This window comes from Onychomys torridus, chromosome 11 (assembly GCF_903995425.1).
Source record: "Onychomys torridus chromosome 11, mOncTor1.1, whole genome shotgun sequence".
Taxonomy (NCBI): Eukaryota; Metazoa; Chordata; class Mammalia; order Rodentia; family Cricetidae; genus Onychomys; species Onychomys torridus.
In genome coordinates, this window is record NC_050453.1 from 41,074,237 (window position 1) to 41,090,545 (window position 16,309).

A 16,309-nucleotide genomic window follows, 5' to 3' on the forward strand; every position below is an offset into this window, starting at 1 on the left:
CAAGAGTAAAGCCTGGGGTTGTGTGCATAGGAACAAGTGTTCTGCTTCTGAGTTTCAGCGCGCGCGTGTCTGTGTGTGTGTGTGTGTGTGTGTGTGTGTGTGTGTGTGTGTGTGTGTGTTGGAGGTGAAGTGCTGTCCAGTGGTACCACTTCCATTTAACACAGACCACCTGGAGATAGCCGCAGATCCTAGAGGTTAGGGGGCCAGGCCCGTGAGACTGTCTATACTTCAGATGACAGCTGTGGCCTTCACTCTGACCAGTGGCAAAGTGGGGTTCCCAATAACTCTTTCCTTGAATTCGAATGATTTGCTAGGGCAGCTCATAGAACTCAAAGAAATCCTCTGACCTATTACTACAAAGATGAAAAGACATACAAGGTGTGTACTATGTCATCTCTAGGTGCAGAGTGGCCTCCACGTATTCAGTAACCCAGAAACTCTCTGAATCCTATTTTGGGGCTTTCTAAAGACATTCCTAGAGAGTCATAACTGATTATGTCATTGGCTGTTGGTAATCAATTCAGCTTTCAGCTCCTCTCCCAATCCTCTAATCGCCCAGTTGGTTCTCCTGTAATCAGCCCCCATCCAGAAGCCTGGCAGAGGTCACCTTGTCAGAACACAAGATGGGTTGGGAGTAGAGAGTTAAGTTACAGTGCTCACCTTGGATGTGCAAAACACCATGTGAACAAAGCATGGTGGTGTATACCTATAATCCCAGAACTTTCAAGGTGGAGGCAGGAAGACCAGACATTCAAGGTCATCCTCAGCAGCTATGTAGAGAGACCACCTATGTTATAGATGACCATGTGTGTGTAGGGGGGGGATGACCCATAGCCCTTTCTCTTAGTAGCACTGGCTGTCCTGAAACTCACTATATATGTCAGAGATCTACCTGCCCCTGATTCCATGTTTTGTTTTGACACAGTCTCACTATGTATCCCACCCTGGCTGGCCTGGAAATGTAGGCCAGACTAACCTTAACCTCACAGAGACTGCCTACTTTTGTCTCTTTTTTTGTTTGTTTGTTTGTTTTGTTTTTTTTTTTTTGTTTTTTTGTTTGTTTTTTGAGACAGGTTTCTCCGTAGCTTTGGAGGCTGTCCTGGAACTCGCTTTGTAGACCAGGCTGGCCTCGAACTCACAGAGATCCACCTGCCTCTGCCTCCCGGTGCTTTTGTCTCTTGAATGCTGGGGTTAAAGGCATGCACCAGCATACCCACCCAGCCCGTGTTTGGCTTTTCAAAGACAGGCCCCTGCTGTGTAGCTCAGGCTGACTTCAGACTGGCCCCAGAATCACCTTGCCTCAGCCTCAGAGTGCTGGGAACCAGAGTATAGTCATGTGCCCAAAGGCCAACTCGAGAGGTAGTTGATCGCTTCTGTTGCCACGTGGGTTAATGGAGCATTTGTCGTTGGGAAGTTCGTGCAGAGGAGCTGCTGGAAGGGATTCAGAACAAGATCCCCACCTTTCAAGGGCTGAAGTTCAGTGACACTGATCTCTTAGACTTCGGGCAGTGTGTCGACCAGAATCACCAGCGACAGTTTGCTTTGCTGTTTGGGGTGGATGAGGTAAGTTACCCCTGGGCATATCCCAGCTTCACAGTGATCCATTTTAGCTGTTTCTGATATAATGATCCATTTTATGTTTGTTTTTCGTTTGTTTGTTTGTTTTGGGGGTTTTGTTGTTGTTGTTGTTTTTGTTTTTCAAGACAGGGTTTCTCTGTGTAGTTTTGGTGCCTGTCCTGGATCTCACTCTGTAGACCAGGCTGGCCTGGAACTCCTGAGTGCTGGGTTTAAAGGCGTGCACCACTGCCGCCCGGCTCCATTTTATGTTTATGATATAGCAGCTCTTCTCTTTCTCAAAAAACCTGAATCTCTTGTCTCTTTCTCATCAGCAACTGTTGAGTGCTCTGATCATGGGAGCAACTGGAGCAGTGGGCAGGTAAACATGACTTGTCTTTTCCTGGTGATTACAAAGTGAAAGTAACTCATTGCTGGACTAGATGGGCTTCTTGCATATTTATCGTTTCTAATAGAAGTCACTTCCACACACATTCATTGAAAAGGGACTGAGTGATCTGTTTGACTCAGTCTTGGAAACATGGACCCTAACTGAAAAGGAAAGGCTTTCCCTCCTCCTCTTCATCCCTCTCCACCCCTCTGCTCACTCTGGTTTTTCTCTCAAATGCTAGTGAAATGATCCTCAGGCCTTAATAGGAAGGGAGGGTGGAAGGGAAGAGAGCATAAAATAGTGACACAAACCTATAATCCAACACTTGAGAGGAAGAGGCAGGAGGATTAAGATTTCAAGGTCATCCTCAGCTACCCAGAAAGTTTTGAGCAAGTCTGAACTACAGCAGACCCTGTCTCGAAACTGACAAAACAAAAACACAAAGTCAGTAGTGTCGCTAATAGGTTTTCTGTCCCGCCCCCCTCCTCACAGGTTTCTCCACCCACACAATAAGCCAGATTAAGCCAAATTGAAAAAGTATAACTACAGGTTTATTTGAGCAAAGCAACTCCTGGGCCGGCTCTCCAGCCCCAGAGATTCAGGCCCGAGAAGCTGCACCCACAAACGGAAGCAGGGAGACTTTATAGGTTGTAGGCGAAGAATGATGACGTGTCCTCCACAAGCTGGGTTTGTGCCCAAGTATGGTCAAAAGCTGAGCGCTTTAGGCGGGGACTTGGACTGCTAGAAGTTTCTAGCAGGGGATGAAGCTGCCTTAGCTGCCAAGAATGCGGAACTGGGTTTTTAGGCACCTTTCTTGTGTTCAGAGGCTCTCTGAGAAGGCAGGGTTTGGAGAGAGGGACAGGAATGGGGTTTTGCAGATCATGCAGGGCAAGCTGGAGGTTCCAACTGAACAGTCACATGTGATGATCCATGCTTGTAATGCCAGCATTTGATGGACTGAGGCAGGAGGAGAGCCATGAATTTGAGGTTATGATAGCTAATAGAAAGACTCTGTCTCAAAAAAAAAAAAAAAAGAAAAAGAAAAGCACAATAAGCAATTACTGGCCGCTCTTGCATGTCTCACCTCTGTAGGCTCCTACACACACAATGCACCTAAAGTCATGAGGCAAACACACATAATAATAATAAACAAAATTGTTTAATCTTGAACAGGAAAGAAAGTTGTGTTATGTGATAGTACCTGTTGTAGGCCGGTGAGGCTGGTGAGCATGGGGGTGACTGGACCTGGGCCCATGTATATGCAAATGAGCCTCTACCACAGAGCCAATCTGCAGCCCCCATCTTTTCCCTTTTAAACATCAGGTATCAAGGACGAGGATCTTTCCCACTGAATTATTAAGCTTGGAACATTTTTCCATTGTCTTGCCAGTACCTATAACTATTTGGGGAAAAAGACAAACCAGATGTTGGAGGCCTTTGAACAGAAGGACTTCACTTCAGCACTCAATTACCAGGTAAACCTGTTCTCCCCTCACATAAGTCACTGGGCTGCCTTCTTCCTCTCTGAGAATCCCTTGTCCCCCCCTCTCCTCAGCTGGCTTGAAGGCCACCCACCCTGATGCCTCTTTATCTGTCTTCTGTTAACTCTCCTTTAAACTTGCCATTGGAGCCTAGAGGCAAGGGCAGGCGGATCTCTGTGAGTTCAAGGCCAGCCAGATCTACAAAATCAGAGTGGTTACACAGAGAGACCCTGTCTCAAAAAACCAAAAAAAAAAAAGGGAACCTGCCCCATCTTCCTGTCCCCATATCTAAAGGGACACAGACCCATATGGGACAGAATCCTCCTTTCCTCCTACAAAGAACCTTATTTTTATTCTATCTTGAAAGGTTTTTTTTGTTGTTTGTTTGGTTTGGTTTGGTTTTTCGAGACAGGGTTTCTCTCTCTAGCTTTGCACCTTTCCTGGAACTCACTCTGTAGCCCAGTCTGGCCTCAAACTCACAGAGATCTGCCTGCCTCTGCCTCCCAAGAGAGGCTTGCACTGTATTGTAAAGACTGTAGCTGTAGATGGGATTTTGATGTGTATTGAAGTTACTGTCTTCAAAGGGTTGCACAGAAATTTCAATGAGACAACAGGGTGGTTCCTGAGAAGCGCTGTTTAAAGGGAGAGTGCTAGGTGTAGGAAGTTAGGATAGCCTCACTGTAAACAAGACACAATAGTTTTCTGTATTTTACATTTATGTATTTACTTGTATCCATATGCACACGCACATGTGGCGATCAGAGGACGGCTTGAGGAAGTTGGTTTTCTCCGGTCCTAGCCTCAGCAGATTTTGCTGATCCCACTGGCTTCTTCCGTTCTGATAGACTTCTAGAAAACTAAGGTGGCTAGACTTTGCAGAGCTTCCACCGTTTGGCTTCTGAACTATATAGATGGTTTTCACAGTGTGGCGATGCTGACCACGGACTTCTCTCTTCTGCCCTAGTTTCGTATCCAGAGATTTATCAACTATGTGATCAAGCTGGGTGAGTACCCTTGCTTGCTGTTCTCTGCTTTGCTGCTGACCAAGCCAGGGTTACCTGGGAATGTCGTCTATCAGGCATGGGTCAGAGGGGTCACACAGCAAGACTGAGACTGTGACAAGTTTATTGAAAGCCATCAGACTTGTATACCCTCATCAGAGACAGAATATAGACTAACGTCTAAGAGCAATTGTTCTGTCAAGCTTCTCTATGCTTCGCTGACTCCTAGAGAACGCAGAGATACACAGGCAGCCTGAATGCTCCACTGCCCGAGTGCCTTGGTTTCTAAGGAACTGAAAGGCACACAGTAACCCAGGAGCCACAGACTCTTAATGTGAAAAACCTGTGATACATGCCTCTTAAGGCATCTAGACAGGGCCAACTCCACGATTCCCCCGAAGCTGACCAGGTGTAAAAGATGGATTTCCATCACTCCCTCTGAGGGTTCACCCAGCACACCCATAGTGCTCAGTTAGCCCCCCCCCCCCATAGTCAGTACTAACTGAATAACACAGTGAAATCCACTTTGGCAGTGTCCTACGAATCTCTCTCCTCCACCTCAGCATGTTGCTCTCCAGCACATTCACCATTTTCTGTCCCTTCCTCCTCATAGCATTGGCTCTCCCCCCCTCACCCCCATCCCCCGGTTATTTGCCTCTGCTCATTAAAATTCTACTGCTGAACTGTGGCTGACTTCCTCCTCAGTACTTGCAGGAAGGCATCTTACTAAATTATGAATGACTGGCGGTTCCCAAGAGTATTTGAAATTTAAGATGAGTTTATTAACACAGGTAAATTGAAGCGGATGGAGGTTTGGATGACAAAGGAAAATTAGGGGGAAACACCGTGAGTCTGAGTAGAGGAACCTCTGCAAAGTGTCTCAGCCTGGTGCACAGCCAATGGCAGGTGCCCCATTCATCCCAGTCCTGCAAGAGATGGCCCTCTGGGACAGCTGGCCGTGGGTCAAGTCCAGAAGTTCTCAAGTGTGTTCTTGGCAGGGCTCCCACCTCCCTTTCAGAGCCTCTCTCCTCGGCCCAGGCACCTATTGTCTGCTTGGTCTCATTCCCACGGTTTCAGCTAGCTTGCCCCATCCCTCCAAGACAGAATTTCCATTTGCTTTCCCACTTTAGGAGCGTTGTCATAGTGAGGTGCCACCGGTTCTGTTCATTGCCGTTATTATTCCTCCTTTGTCCTACCCAATACTTTTCACAAAGCTTGTGATTTCGAAATAATAATTATTTGTTTCTAGAGTACATTAAGATAGAAAAGTAGGGGCTGGAGAGATGGCTCAGAGGTTAAAAGCACCAATTGCTCTTCCTAGAGGTCCTGAGTTCAATTCCCAGCAACCACATGGTGGCTCACAACCATCTGTAATGAGATCTGGTGCCCTCTTCAGACCTGCAGGGTACATGCAGAATACTGTATAAATAATAAATAAATCTTAAAAACAACAACAGCAACAACAACAAAAAACCTTATCCTTAAAAAAAAAAAAAAGAAGATAGAAAAGTAACTGGGGCATGGCAGTGCATGTCTGTAATCCCAGCACTGGGGAAGTGGAGGCAGGAGGACCAAATTCAAGATCATTCTTATTAAGGCCACGCTGGACTATAAAGCCTGTCAAAATAGATAATAAAACGAAATATAAGATAAAATACCGGGCTGCAGAAGTGGCTCAGTGGTTAAGAGCACTGACTGTTCTTCCCTAGGACCCGGGTTCAATTCCCAACACCCACATGGCAGCTTACAACTGTCTGTAACTCCAGTTCCAGGGGATCTGATACCTTCACACAAATGCACATAAAATAGTTAAATACATTAAAAAAAAAAAAGATAAAATACCTATAGCTGGGTAGAGTAGCACACGCCTGTGACCCCAGCCCCGTAGAAGCGGTAGCAGGAGGGTTTCCACAAGTTCCAGGTCAGCTGGTCTACATGGCTCAGGACAGACAGGGATGTGATCTCTGAAAGGATTTTAGGGGCTGGAGAGATGGCTCAGTGGTTAAGAGCACGGGCTTTTCTTTCAAAGTTCAGGTTCAATTTCTAGTACCCACAGGGTGGCTCACAACCATGCTAACACCAGTTCCAGGGGATCTGACACACTCTTCTGGCCTCCATGGGCACCAGGCACTCATGTGGTAAACAAACATATGCAGGCAAAACACTCATATGCATGGATAAAATTTAAATTTTGAAAAAAAGGCAGTGGCAGGGAGAGGGGTGTTAAAAGCCTGGGGTGATGGCTCACTGGTTAAGAACATTCGTTGGCTGGACCGTGGTGGCTCACACCTTTAATCCTAGCACTCGGGAGGCAGAGGCAGGCAGATCTCTGTGAGTTCGAATCCAGCCTAGGCTACAGATCAAGTTCCAGGACAGCCAGACCTACACAAAGAAACCCTGTCTCAAAATAATAATAATAATAATAATAATAATAATAATAATAATAATAATAATGTTCTTCCAGAAGATCAAAGTTCAAATTCCAGCACACTCTTAGAGTGTCCCACAACAGCTCCAGAGGACCCAGCACCCGGTATTGATTGATCTGTAAGAACACCCTGACGCAATGTGGTGTGTACTCACACATGAGTAAATTAATAAAAATATACTTCAAGGGGAAAGTATATTGAAATGATGTAATGAATTGAGTTTGTTTTTTAATTAAAGCTAGATTAAAAACTAGAGAGAAAGAGAACATGGGGCAGATTCCTGTATTCTCAACAGCCCTTGGGTAGCTGAGGCAGGAAACTTGTTGTAGACTAAGGCCAGCATGTAGTATATACCATTATCAATTTATGCAGTATGGGGGATGGAACCTGTGACTTCTTGCATACTAGACAAGCCCTCTACCAAATAAGCTACAGCCTATTTTTAGTATTTCTACTTTTCTTTGAAAGAAATCTGCCCATTCCTTTTCTTTGAACCCTTTCCGTAGTGTGTGCCTCCTCTGACTTTATCCTCATAAAATCTTCGCGTTTCCCATCTTCTCAGGCTGTGAATTGAGTCACCTGTACCTTTGCTGGCTGTTCTGTTAGCCTTTTCGTTGTGTGTTTTGTAACATCGAGCTCCAGATTCATTCAGAGGCCAGAGTTGTCTGAGGAAGCAGCTGTCCCTGAGGCTGTGACGTGCCTCTGTGAGTGGATTTCCATTTGCCCCCACTGGAACACTTTAGCTCCACTAGTTCTTAAGTGATCTCAAGTTAGTGTCTTAGTCTGGAACCTAACCAAACTGCGTGATGCAAACTCACATCCAGCAATCACTTGTGGTAAAGGCCTGGGATATCAGCATGTCTGTATGTCTGTGTGTCTGTATGACATGTACTTGTTAGAGTGGGTAGAGCCAGTGTCTATCTTTCTACACTTTTCTTTCATTCTTTCTTAATTTTCCCCCCCCACCCCCCACCCCTAAGACAGGGTTCCTCTATGTAGCCCTGGCTGTCCAGGAACTCACTCTGTAGACCAGGCTGGCCTCCAACTCAGAGATCCACCTGCCTCTGCCTCCCGAGTGCTGGGATTAAAGCATGTACCACCAGCAGCCAATTTCTTTCTTTAGAAAGCCAACCTTCAGACAAAGAGAAAAGCAAACAAGAAAATAAATAAATGAGTGAATGAATAAAACAAAGAGAGAGCACACACGCACAAACAAAACCTATTAAAAAAAAAAAAAACATAAATTGTGAACCTTAATATACAAGCAAAAGACAGAGAAGACAAATGCCCGAACAGCAATATAAGACCAAAAAAAAAAAAGTGACAGTTGCCTTTGTTTTGTGTTGGCCATCTACTGCTGGGCTTGTGACTACCCTTAAGTGTAGTTTAGATACCCACTGAGACTCCAGTGCACAGAACCAGTTCTTTTCTTTGCCAGTGGGTGTTCACTTCCCCCTCAGCACACCTGACTTGAAGCTCTACAGGTCTCTGCCTGCTGCCACAGTCGCCGTGAGTTCATGTGTGCGTCAGCCCTGCTGTGTCTGGAGAACACTGCTTCCTTGACATCACCTCTGCCCCATAGTTCCCTGAGCCCTGAGTGGAGGAGTAAGATGGAGACGCCCCTTTTAGGACTGACAGGTCTTCACTTTTAATTGACACAGGGTCACCAAGCCTGAAGCTCACTGTTTTGGCTTGACTTGCTGGCAAGTGAACCTCAGGGATCTACCTTGAACTCTTTTTTTTTTTTTTAAGTCAGCTTTATTATTTTTTTTTCCAGAGCTGAGGACCGAACCCAGGGCCTTGCACTTGCTAGGCAAGCGCTCTACCACTGAGTTAAATTCCCAACCCCTATTATTTATTTTAAATTTATTCTTATTTCTATTTTATGTGTAAGAGTGTTTTGCTACATGTATGTCTGTGCACCACATGTGTCTGGTACCCAAGGAGGCTGGAAGTTGGTATTGGATCCCCTGGAGTGACAGATGGTTGTGAGCTGCCATGTGGGTGCTGGGAATTGAACTCGGGTCTGCCTGGAAGAGCAGCAAATGCTCTTAACCACTGGGCCAACTCTTTATCTGCACACCCACCTTGAATTCTTGACCCTCACATTCCACCTCCTAAGTGCTGGGATTATCAATGTGTTTGTTCCATCATGCCTAGCTCCTTCTTGCTTGTAAAGTTGATTTTGACTCTGTGGGTTTTGTGCTTTTTTGTTTGGGGGTTGTTTGCTTGTTTTTCATTTATTCATTCATTCATTCATTCATTCATTCATTCATTCATTTGAGTGTGTGTATGAACTTACAGGTGTCCCATAGCCCACGTGTGGAGATCAGAGGCTAGTTTGAGGGATTCAGTCCTCTCCTTCCTTGTGGGTCCTGCGGGGGTGAACTCAGGTGGCTTGGCAGCATCTGCCTTTACATGCTGAGCCAATATTGCAGGCTCCGGCTTTGACTCTTTGTATTGTTTTATTTAGTTTGTTTATTTACTTGCTGTAATTCAGGAATGTGAACCCAGGGACTCTCGTATACTAAGCAAATACTTACCATAGAGCTACGCTCCCAACCTCTTTGTTTTACAGTTTGTGTATTTATTGACACAAGCAAGAGGGGTCTATTTTACCATTCATTCATTTATTTGTTTATTGAGATCTATTTATTTATTATGTATTCAGTGTTCTATCTGCATGTATACCTCTGAGCCATCTCTCCAGCCCTCATTTATTTATTTGTACACGTGTGTGCTCCTGTCACAGCGTGAGTATGGTAGTCAAAAGGAAACTTGTAGAAGTCCCAGATTTGGCTGCAAGTGCCTTGACCAACTGAGCCATCTCATAGGCCCAAAAAGGTTGATTTCTTTTTCAAAAAGATTGTATTTCATTTTTAGTTATGTGTTTTGGGGAGGGAGGTGACTATGGGTATTTGCATATGAGTGCAGTGCCCACAGAGGCCAGAAGAGGGTATTGGATCCCCTAAAGCTGGAGTTATGGGGGTTCCAAGCCAACCTATATTGGTGCTGGGAACCAAGCTGGGGTCTTCTGAAAGAACAGGGAACACTCCTAATTGCTGAGCCACCTCTCCAGCCCTGAGAGGAGACCTTCCTATTCTGCTCTGTATGGAGCCCAGACTGACCTTGAACTCCACCTCCCTAGTGCTGGGATTACTGGTGTGTGCTACCATGCCCAGCTCAGTCAATCTGACTACAAGTTTTCTTTTCTGTTTACCATGTCTTATTGTAGGTTACTTTGGCATATAACCTCCTCTTTGGGGATGTTTGCGGGAAAGCGGGCAGTGCCAGATACGTTTCACTCTTTATTTTTTCCCATCTAGGTTTTGGAGTGTCACAGACCAAAGCCATCATGACGCTGGTCTCTGGGATTCCAATGGGCCCACCCCGGCTTCCTCTGCAGAAAGCCACCCAAGAGTTTACTGCTAACGCTGAGGCCAAGCTGAAGAGCCTGGACTTCCTTTCTTTCCCTGGTTTAAAGGGGGGAACTTAGGAGCCTGTAGCTAGTGCCTGTTCAGTCTGAGTGTGTTTACTGAGACTTTTACCCATCTTCAGTAGTAACCATCCTTTTCTCAGGGACTTTTTGAGCTAAGCTTTCTTTTAACAAGTGGAATCCCACACCAATAAAGAAATATTTAAATATCAATTTTGTTCTTTGTTTTTCGAGACAGGGTTTCTCTGTGTAGCCCTGGCTGTCCTGGAACTCACTCTGTAGACCAGGTTGACCTTGAACTCAGAGATCTACCTGCCTCTGCCCCGGAGTGCTGGGATTAAAGTCATGCACCACCACCAATGTCCAGCCTAAAAATCAATTATGAACCTATAAATTTTGTTTTATAAAGGAATCATAAACCCTAAGTCATTCATTTTACAAGATTATTATAGAGAAATCTGTTTATATAGATGAAATTGGACCGAGTGAAAATTATAATAATTATAATTATTAATTAGTTATATTAATTAATATAATTGATATTATATTGAATGTTGTATTATATGATTGATTAATATATTTCATCTGTCTTTTGAGAGCACTCAATGTCTTAATCTTATTTTAAAGTTTTGTAATGAATATGATTGATTAATAAAGTTCATCTGTCTTTTGAGAATACTCATTGTCTCAATCTTATTTTAAAGTTTTATAATTTGAGTATTCTGTCTCATTGAATTTTTGTTTGTTTCTTTTGAGACAGGGTCTCACCGTGTAGAACAACTGGGTTTTCAAATAATTTAACTGGGACTGGAAAGATTGCTCTGTGGTTAAGAGAATTGGCTGCTCTTCTAGAGGACTCAGGTTCAATTCCCAGCACCCACATAGCCTCATACCATCTGTAACAGTTCCAGTTCCAGGAGGTCTAGTGCCTTCTAACATGTATGTACTGTCCTCACGGGCCAAAGAAGGGACTGGATCCCCAAGAACAGGTAGCTGTCAGCTACCTGATATGGGTGACATAAACTAATAGAACGACTTTGTAGATAAATGTACTTGCCACTAAGTCAGATGACCCAAGTTCAAAGCCAGAAACTCACGTAGTAGGAGAGAACCAGCCCCTCCAGGTGTCATCTGACTGCCACGTGTGCTTCAAGTGCACACACATACAAATGTGTGCTAGACACATACAAATATATATGTCTCATTTTTAATTGTTTAAAAGCCAAGTGTGGCAGTTTGAATGAAAATGGCCCCATAGGCTCATAGGTCTGAATACTTGGTCCCCAGTTGGTGGATCTGTTTAGGAAGGATTAGGAGGTGTGGCTCTTATTGGAAGAGGTGTGTTAGGGCCATGCTTTCAGGTTTCCTAGACTCTGGCCATTCCAGGTGTGTTCTCGAACCCCCTGATTATGGATCACGATGTGAGCACTTGGCTGCTTCTCTAGTCACCTGCCACATTGCCTTTGCTCCACCATCGTAGACTCTAACCCTCAAACCATAAGCCAAATTAAAGTTTTTTATAAGTTGCCTTGGTCATGGCATTTTATCTCAGCAATAGAAAAGTAAGATAGCAGGTGGGCAGGGGCAGGAGAGATGACTTAGCAGATAAGACCCAGTAACACTCTTACAGAGGACCAGGATTTGGTTCCCAGCACCCACATGGGGCAGCTCACAACTGCTTATAATTTCAGACCCAGGGGATCCAATGCCGCCTTCTGGCTTCCACAATCACCTGAACTCATGTACATACACAGAAGCACATGCATACACATAATTAAGAAAAAAGAAAGAAAGAAAGAAAAAACAGAACTCCAGAGGGAGGCAGATCTCTGTGAATTTGAGGTCAGCCTGGTCTACATAGTTTGAGATCAGTCAAGGATATATAGTGAGACCCTGTCTCAATTGTAATCAATAAAATAAAAAGTCATGCGTGGTAGTGCATGTTTATAATCTCAGCACTCGGAAGGCAGAGCCAAGCGGATCTCTGTGAGTTTGAGGCCAGCCTGGTCGCCAGAGCCAGATCCAGGATAGATGCCCAAACTACACCGAGAAACCCTGTCTGGAAAGAGAGAGAGAACGAGAGAGCGAGAGAGCGAGAGAGCGAGAGCGAGAGAGCGAGAGAGCGAGAGGGAGGGAGGGAGGGAGGGAGGGAGGGAGGGAGGGAGGGAAGGAAGGAAGGAGGGAAGGAAGGAAGGAAGGAAGGAAGGAAGGAAGGAAGGAAGGAAGGAAAAGAAAAAAGAAAAGGAAATCTGTTAAATCTGTTTTCTATGGCTGAGGCTGGTGCTGAGGCTGACTCAATGTCAGATGTCTTCCTTTTAGGAAACTCTTTGCATGCCAGGAGCATCTTCTGGCCACATTGAACTTTGTAGTCTGTGGGTTGGGCAGGTTTGCTCACCCTCTATGGCCTCCTGTTTATACTTGCTGGGATGGCTAATGTCTGGACAAGGGGTGTGTCTTCTGGGGAGTTGGGAAGTGAGGGGAGCCAACACAACACTGAGGTCTGGACAGGAGGAACAGTCTCTGCTTGCAAACCCAGCTCTGTTAACCCTCTGCAGCAGGGATGAGATTAGGGAAGTGAAGTGTTTAGAGTATTACAACATCAGTGAGCTTTGCCCCATGACAGGCATCTCAGGCAGCTGACCTCAGGCTCAGGGCTATCACACTCCAAAGTTGTTCTGGGTGATGGGCTCAGCTGCTAGCCACCGAGAGTGGGCCCTGCCACTCTGTGTAGCCTTCACTGCCAGAGCCAAGCTCTGTCCCCTGAGCCTCACTTTTTCACATCAGGTTTTTCCCTTCTCCGTGACTGCCTCCTACAGCTGTCTTCAACTGCAAGTCTGTGGCAGGTGGAGCAGAGGCTCCCACACTTGTGAAAGTACCTTACTCTCAGCCCCTAATGTAGCTCTATCTTAGTTCCTTCTCCAGATGGAATCTTGCCATGGCCCTCTGAGACCTGGCTGTGACACAATGGACTTCCTTGCCACTGCATCTTACCAAAATCCCCGATTAGACTTGACAAAATGGCTTGCCTTACATTTTGTTTTAATTTTTTAATTCCGTGTGTGTGTGTGTGTGTGTGTGTGTGTGTGTGTGTGTGTGTGTGTGTGTGTGTTGTGTGTGGTAATTAGAGGACAACATGGAGTAGTTGGTTATCTCCTTGCACCGTATGGGTTCTGGGAATCCAACTCAGGTTGTCAAGCTTGTGGCAAGCACCTTTAACCACTGAATCATCACACTACTTCTGTCTTAGTTACTTTTCAAAGGTTGTGAGAAGACACCATGGCCAAGGCAACTCACCAAAGAAAGCTTTTAATTTGGGATCCATGGGTCCAGAGGATTTGAATCCATGAACATCATGGCAGGAAGTGGAGCATGATACAGGCAGGCAGGCAGACATAATGTCTGGGCCTGCCAACCTGTTGAACAACAGGGGAGTGAGGATTAAGAAAGAAAGAGACAAGAGACAGAAGATGGAATTGGGGAGGGCTCTCCGGGAATACTTCAGCTGTGGGGGGCCCCAAAACAGCTTGACCACACAGCTGCCATCACAGGCTTAGAGGCCCAGACATAGCTTTTGGCAGGCAACACCCGGACCCAGGAAAAGTCATAAACTGACCCCACTCAGGGGAGCCTGCATCTAAGGGGAAATACCTGATCATTTCCATAAACATTCCCTATAACCCCTAGATCCAAATGTCAGCCAATCAGGGTCCTGAACCCTGGCAAAATCCCTCACCCTAAACCCTCTTGCGTGATAAAAACCCCACCCCACCTGAGCTCAGGGCTCTCTGCTGTCATTGCTGTGTGGGATAGACAGAGAGACCAAGGCCCTGAGGTTGAAAATAAAGGCTCTTTGCTTTTGCATATAGGATTTGATATCCGGGGTGGTATTTTGGGAGTCCCCATGATCTGGACATAACAATACCTTTTTATACCCAAAGCAAGGTGGGCAAAAGACTTCCTTACCATGGTTCAGGGAACAAACAAGCATAAACACATTCTTATTCTCAAAACATCTAGTAACCACAAGTTTGGCCATACATCCTGTTATTCAGCCTTGAGGAGCAGAAACAAGCTTGAACTCTCTAACTTGAAGTCAAGATGGAATCAAGCCACAAGCTCGAGTCACTGTGGGCTCCCACAGCATGACATGGGAGGAGCAGTGTTGGAGAGCTCTCAGGCGTTCCACAAACATGAGGCAGAGAGCTTTAACTAGGAATGACATGGGCATTTGGAACCTCAAAGCTAGTGACACGCCTCTTCCAGGAAAGTCCTCCTAATCCTTCCCAAACAATTCCACCAAATGGGAACTCATCGTTCTTTTGTTTGTTTGCTTGTTTTGTTTTGTTTTTTGAGACACGGTTTCTCTGTGTAGCCTTCGCTGTCCTGGACCTCACTTTGTAGACCAGGCTGGCCTCAAACTCACAGATAATCATCCACCTGCCTCTGCCTCCCTAGTTCTGGGGTTAAAGGCGTGTGCCACCGGGCTCGGAGGGACCAAGCATTCAAATATGAGCTTGTGGGGGACATTCTCATTTAAACACCACACACAGGCCCCATCCCTTGCCTTTCAGGTGAGGCTTTGCCTTTCCCTCACTTAGCTGTCCTAGGGCTTCAGCTGTGCACTGTCTGCTTCTTCGGCTGGTTGGCTCTCTGTGTCTGCACGTTTCAGCTGGCCTTGGGGTTTCTCCCGGGATTTTCAATCTTTCAGTCTGTTCTTTAATATCTCGACTCTCCCATTCACAGTATCATAAGCAGACAACTTCTGAATCTGCCGTCTAAGCCCAGATGCTTCAGAGGATATGATTTTTTTTTTTTTTTTTGCTTTTTTGAGTCAGGGTTTCTCTGTGTAGCTTTGCACCTTTCCTGGAACTCACTTGGTAGCCCAGGCTGGCCTCGAACTCACAAAGATCCGCCTGCTTCTGCCTCCTGAGTGCTGGGATTAAAGGCGTGCACCACCACTGCCTGGCTTGATATGAATATTCTTACTTCATGGTACTAAAGACAAGCTACTTTTTCCTTTTAAATTTTTATCACATTTTTTTTTATTTAGTGGAGGAGGCGGAGGCATGCCTATCCCAGCTTGCTTTCTTTTCTTTTTTTTTTTTTTTTCTTCCGGAGCTGGGGACCGAACCCAGGGCCTTGAGCTTGCTAGGCAAGCGCTCCACCACTGAGCTTAATCCCCAACCCCTCAGCTTGCTTTCTTATGTTTTTATTTGTTTGTTTGTTTGTTTGTTTGTTTTGAGATAGAGTTTCACTATGTAGCTTGGAACTCCCAAAATAGCCCAGGCTGCCCTGGAATTTACAGAGATCCACCTGCCTCTGTCTCCTGATTCCTAGGATTAAAGGTACAAACCACCATGCCTAGTCTTCTATTTTTTGTTTGTTTGTTTGTTTGTTTTTGTTTTTCTAGACAGGGTTTCTCTGTGTAGCTTTGCGCCTTTTCCTGGAACTCACTTGGTGACCCAGGCTGGCCTCGACCTCACAGAGTTCCACCTGCCTCTGCCTCCCGAGTGCTGGGATTAAAGACACGTGCCACCACCACCCGGCAAGTCTTCTAATTTTTAAAATAATATTTCTATATTTTATTTTATTTTATGTCTATAGGTGTTTTGCCTGAATATATGTCTATGCACTTCTTGCTTGCTCGGTGTCTGTAGAGGTCAGAAGAGGGCATCAGATCCCCTGGAACTGGAGTTTTAGACAGCTGTGAATTGTCACATGGGTGCTGGGAATTAAAATGGGCTCATTAGAAGACCAGCCAGTGCTTTTAACTGCTAACCATCTCTCTGGCCCCTCGTTTGCTCTCTTTCTTGTTTTTAATGTATTATATTGCATATATGAGTGTTTTGCCTACACATACTTGGTGTCCATGGAGGTCAGAGGAGGGTGGATACCCTGGGACTGGAGTTATAGTTGTGAGCCATCATGTGGGTGCAGGGAATTGAACCAGAGTCCTCTGCAAGAATAACAAGTGCTCTTACCTGCTGAGCCAACTCTCCAGTCCATCTAGTCTGTTT

At 45.4% G+C, this 16,309-nt stretch overlaps 1 protein-coding gene across 3 annotated transcripts in view; it reads left to right on the forward strand.

The window, feature by feature from the left end:
- The window catches only part of Npl (N-acetylneuraminate pyruvate lyase), a 36,800-nt gene extending 26,274 nt beyond the window's left edge, over positions 1 to 10,526 (forward strand). For 2 of the 3 annotated variants that reach the window (XM_036201749.1, XM_036201750.1), the window contains exons 8-12: positions 1,415 to 1,563; positions 1,890 to 1,936; positions 3,336 to 3,420; positions 4,391 to 4,430; positions 10,183 to 10,526. In XM_036201749.1, coding sequence (XP_036057642.1) covers positions 1,415 to 1,563; positions 1,890 to 1,936; positions 3,336 to 3,420; positions 4,391 to 4,430; positions 10,183 to 10,352 — 491 coding nt within the window. In that variant the 3' untranslated portion in view covers positions 10,353 to 10,526. The other variant, XM_036201751.1, reaches the window with a different exon arrangement.
- The last annotated feature ends 5,783 nt before the right edge of the window (positions 10,527 to 16,309 follow it).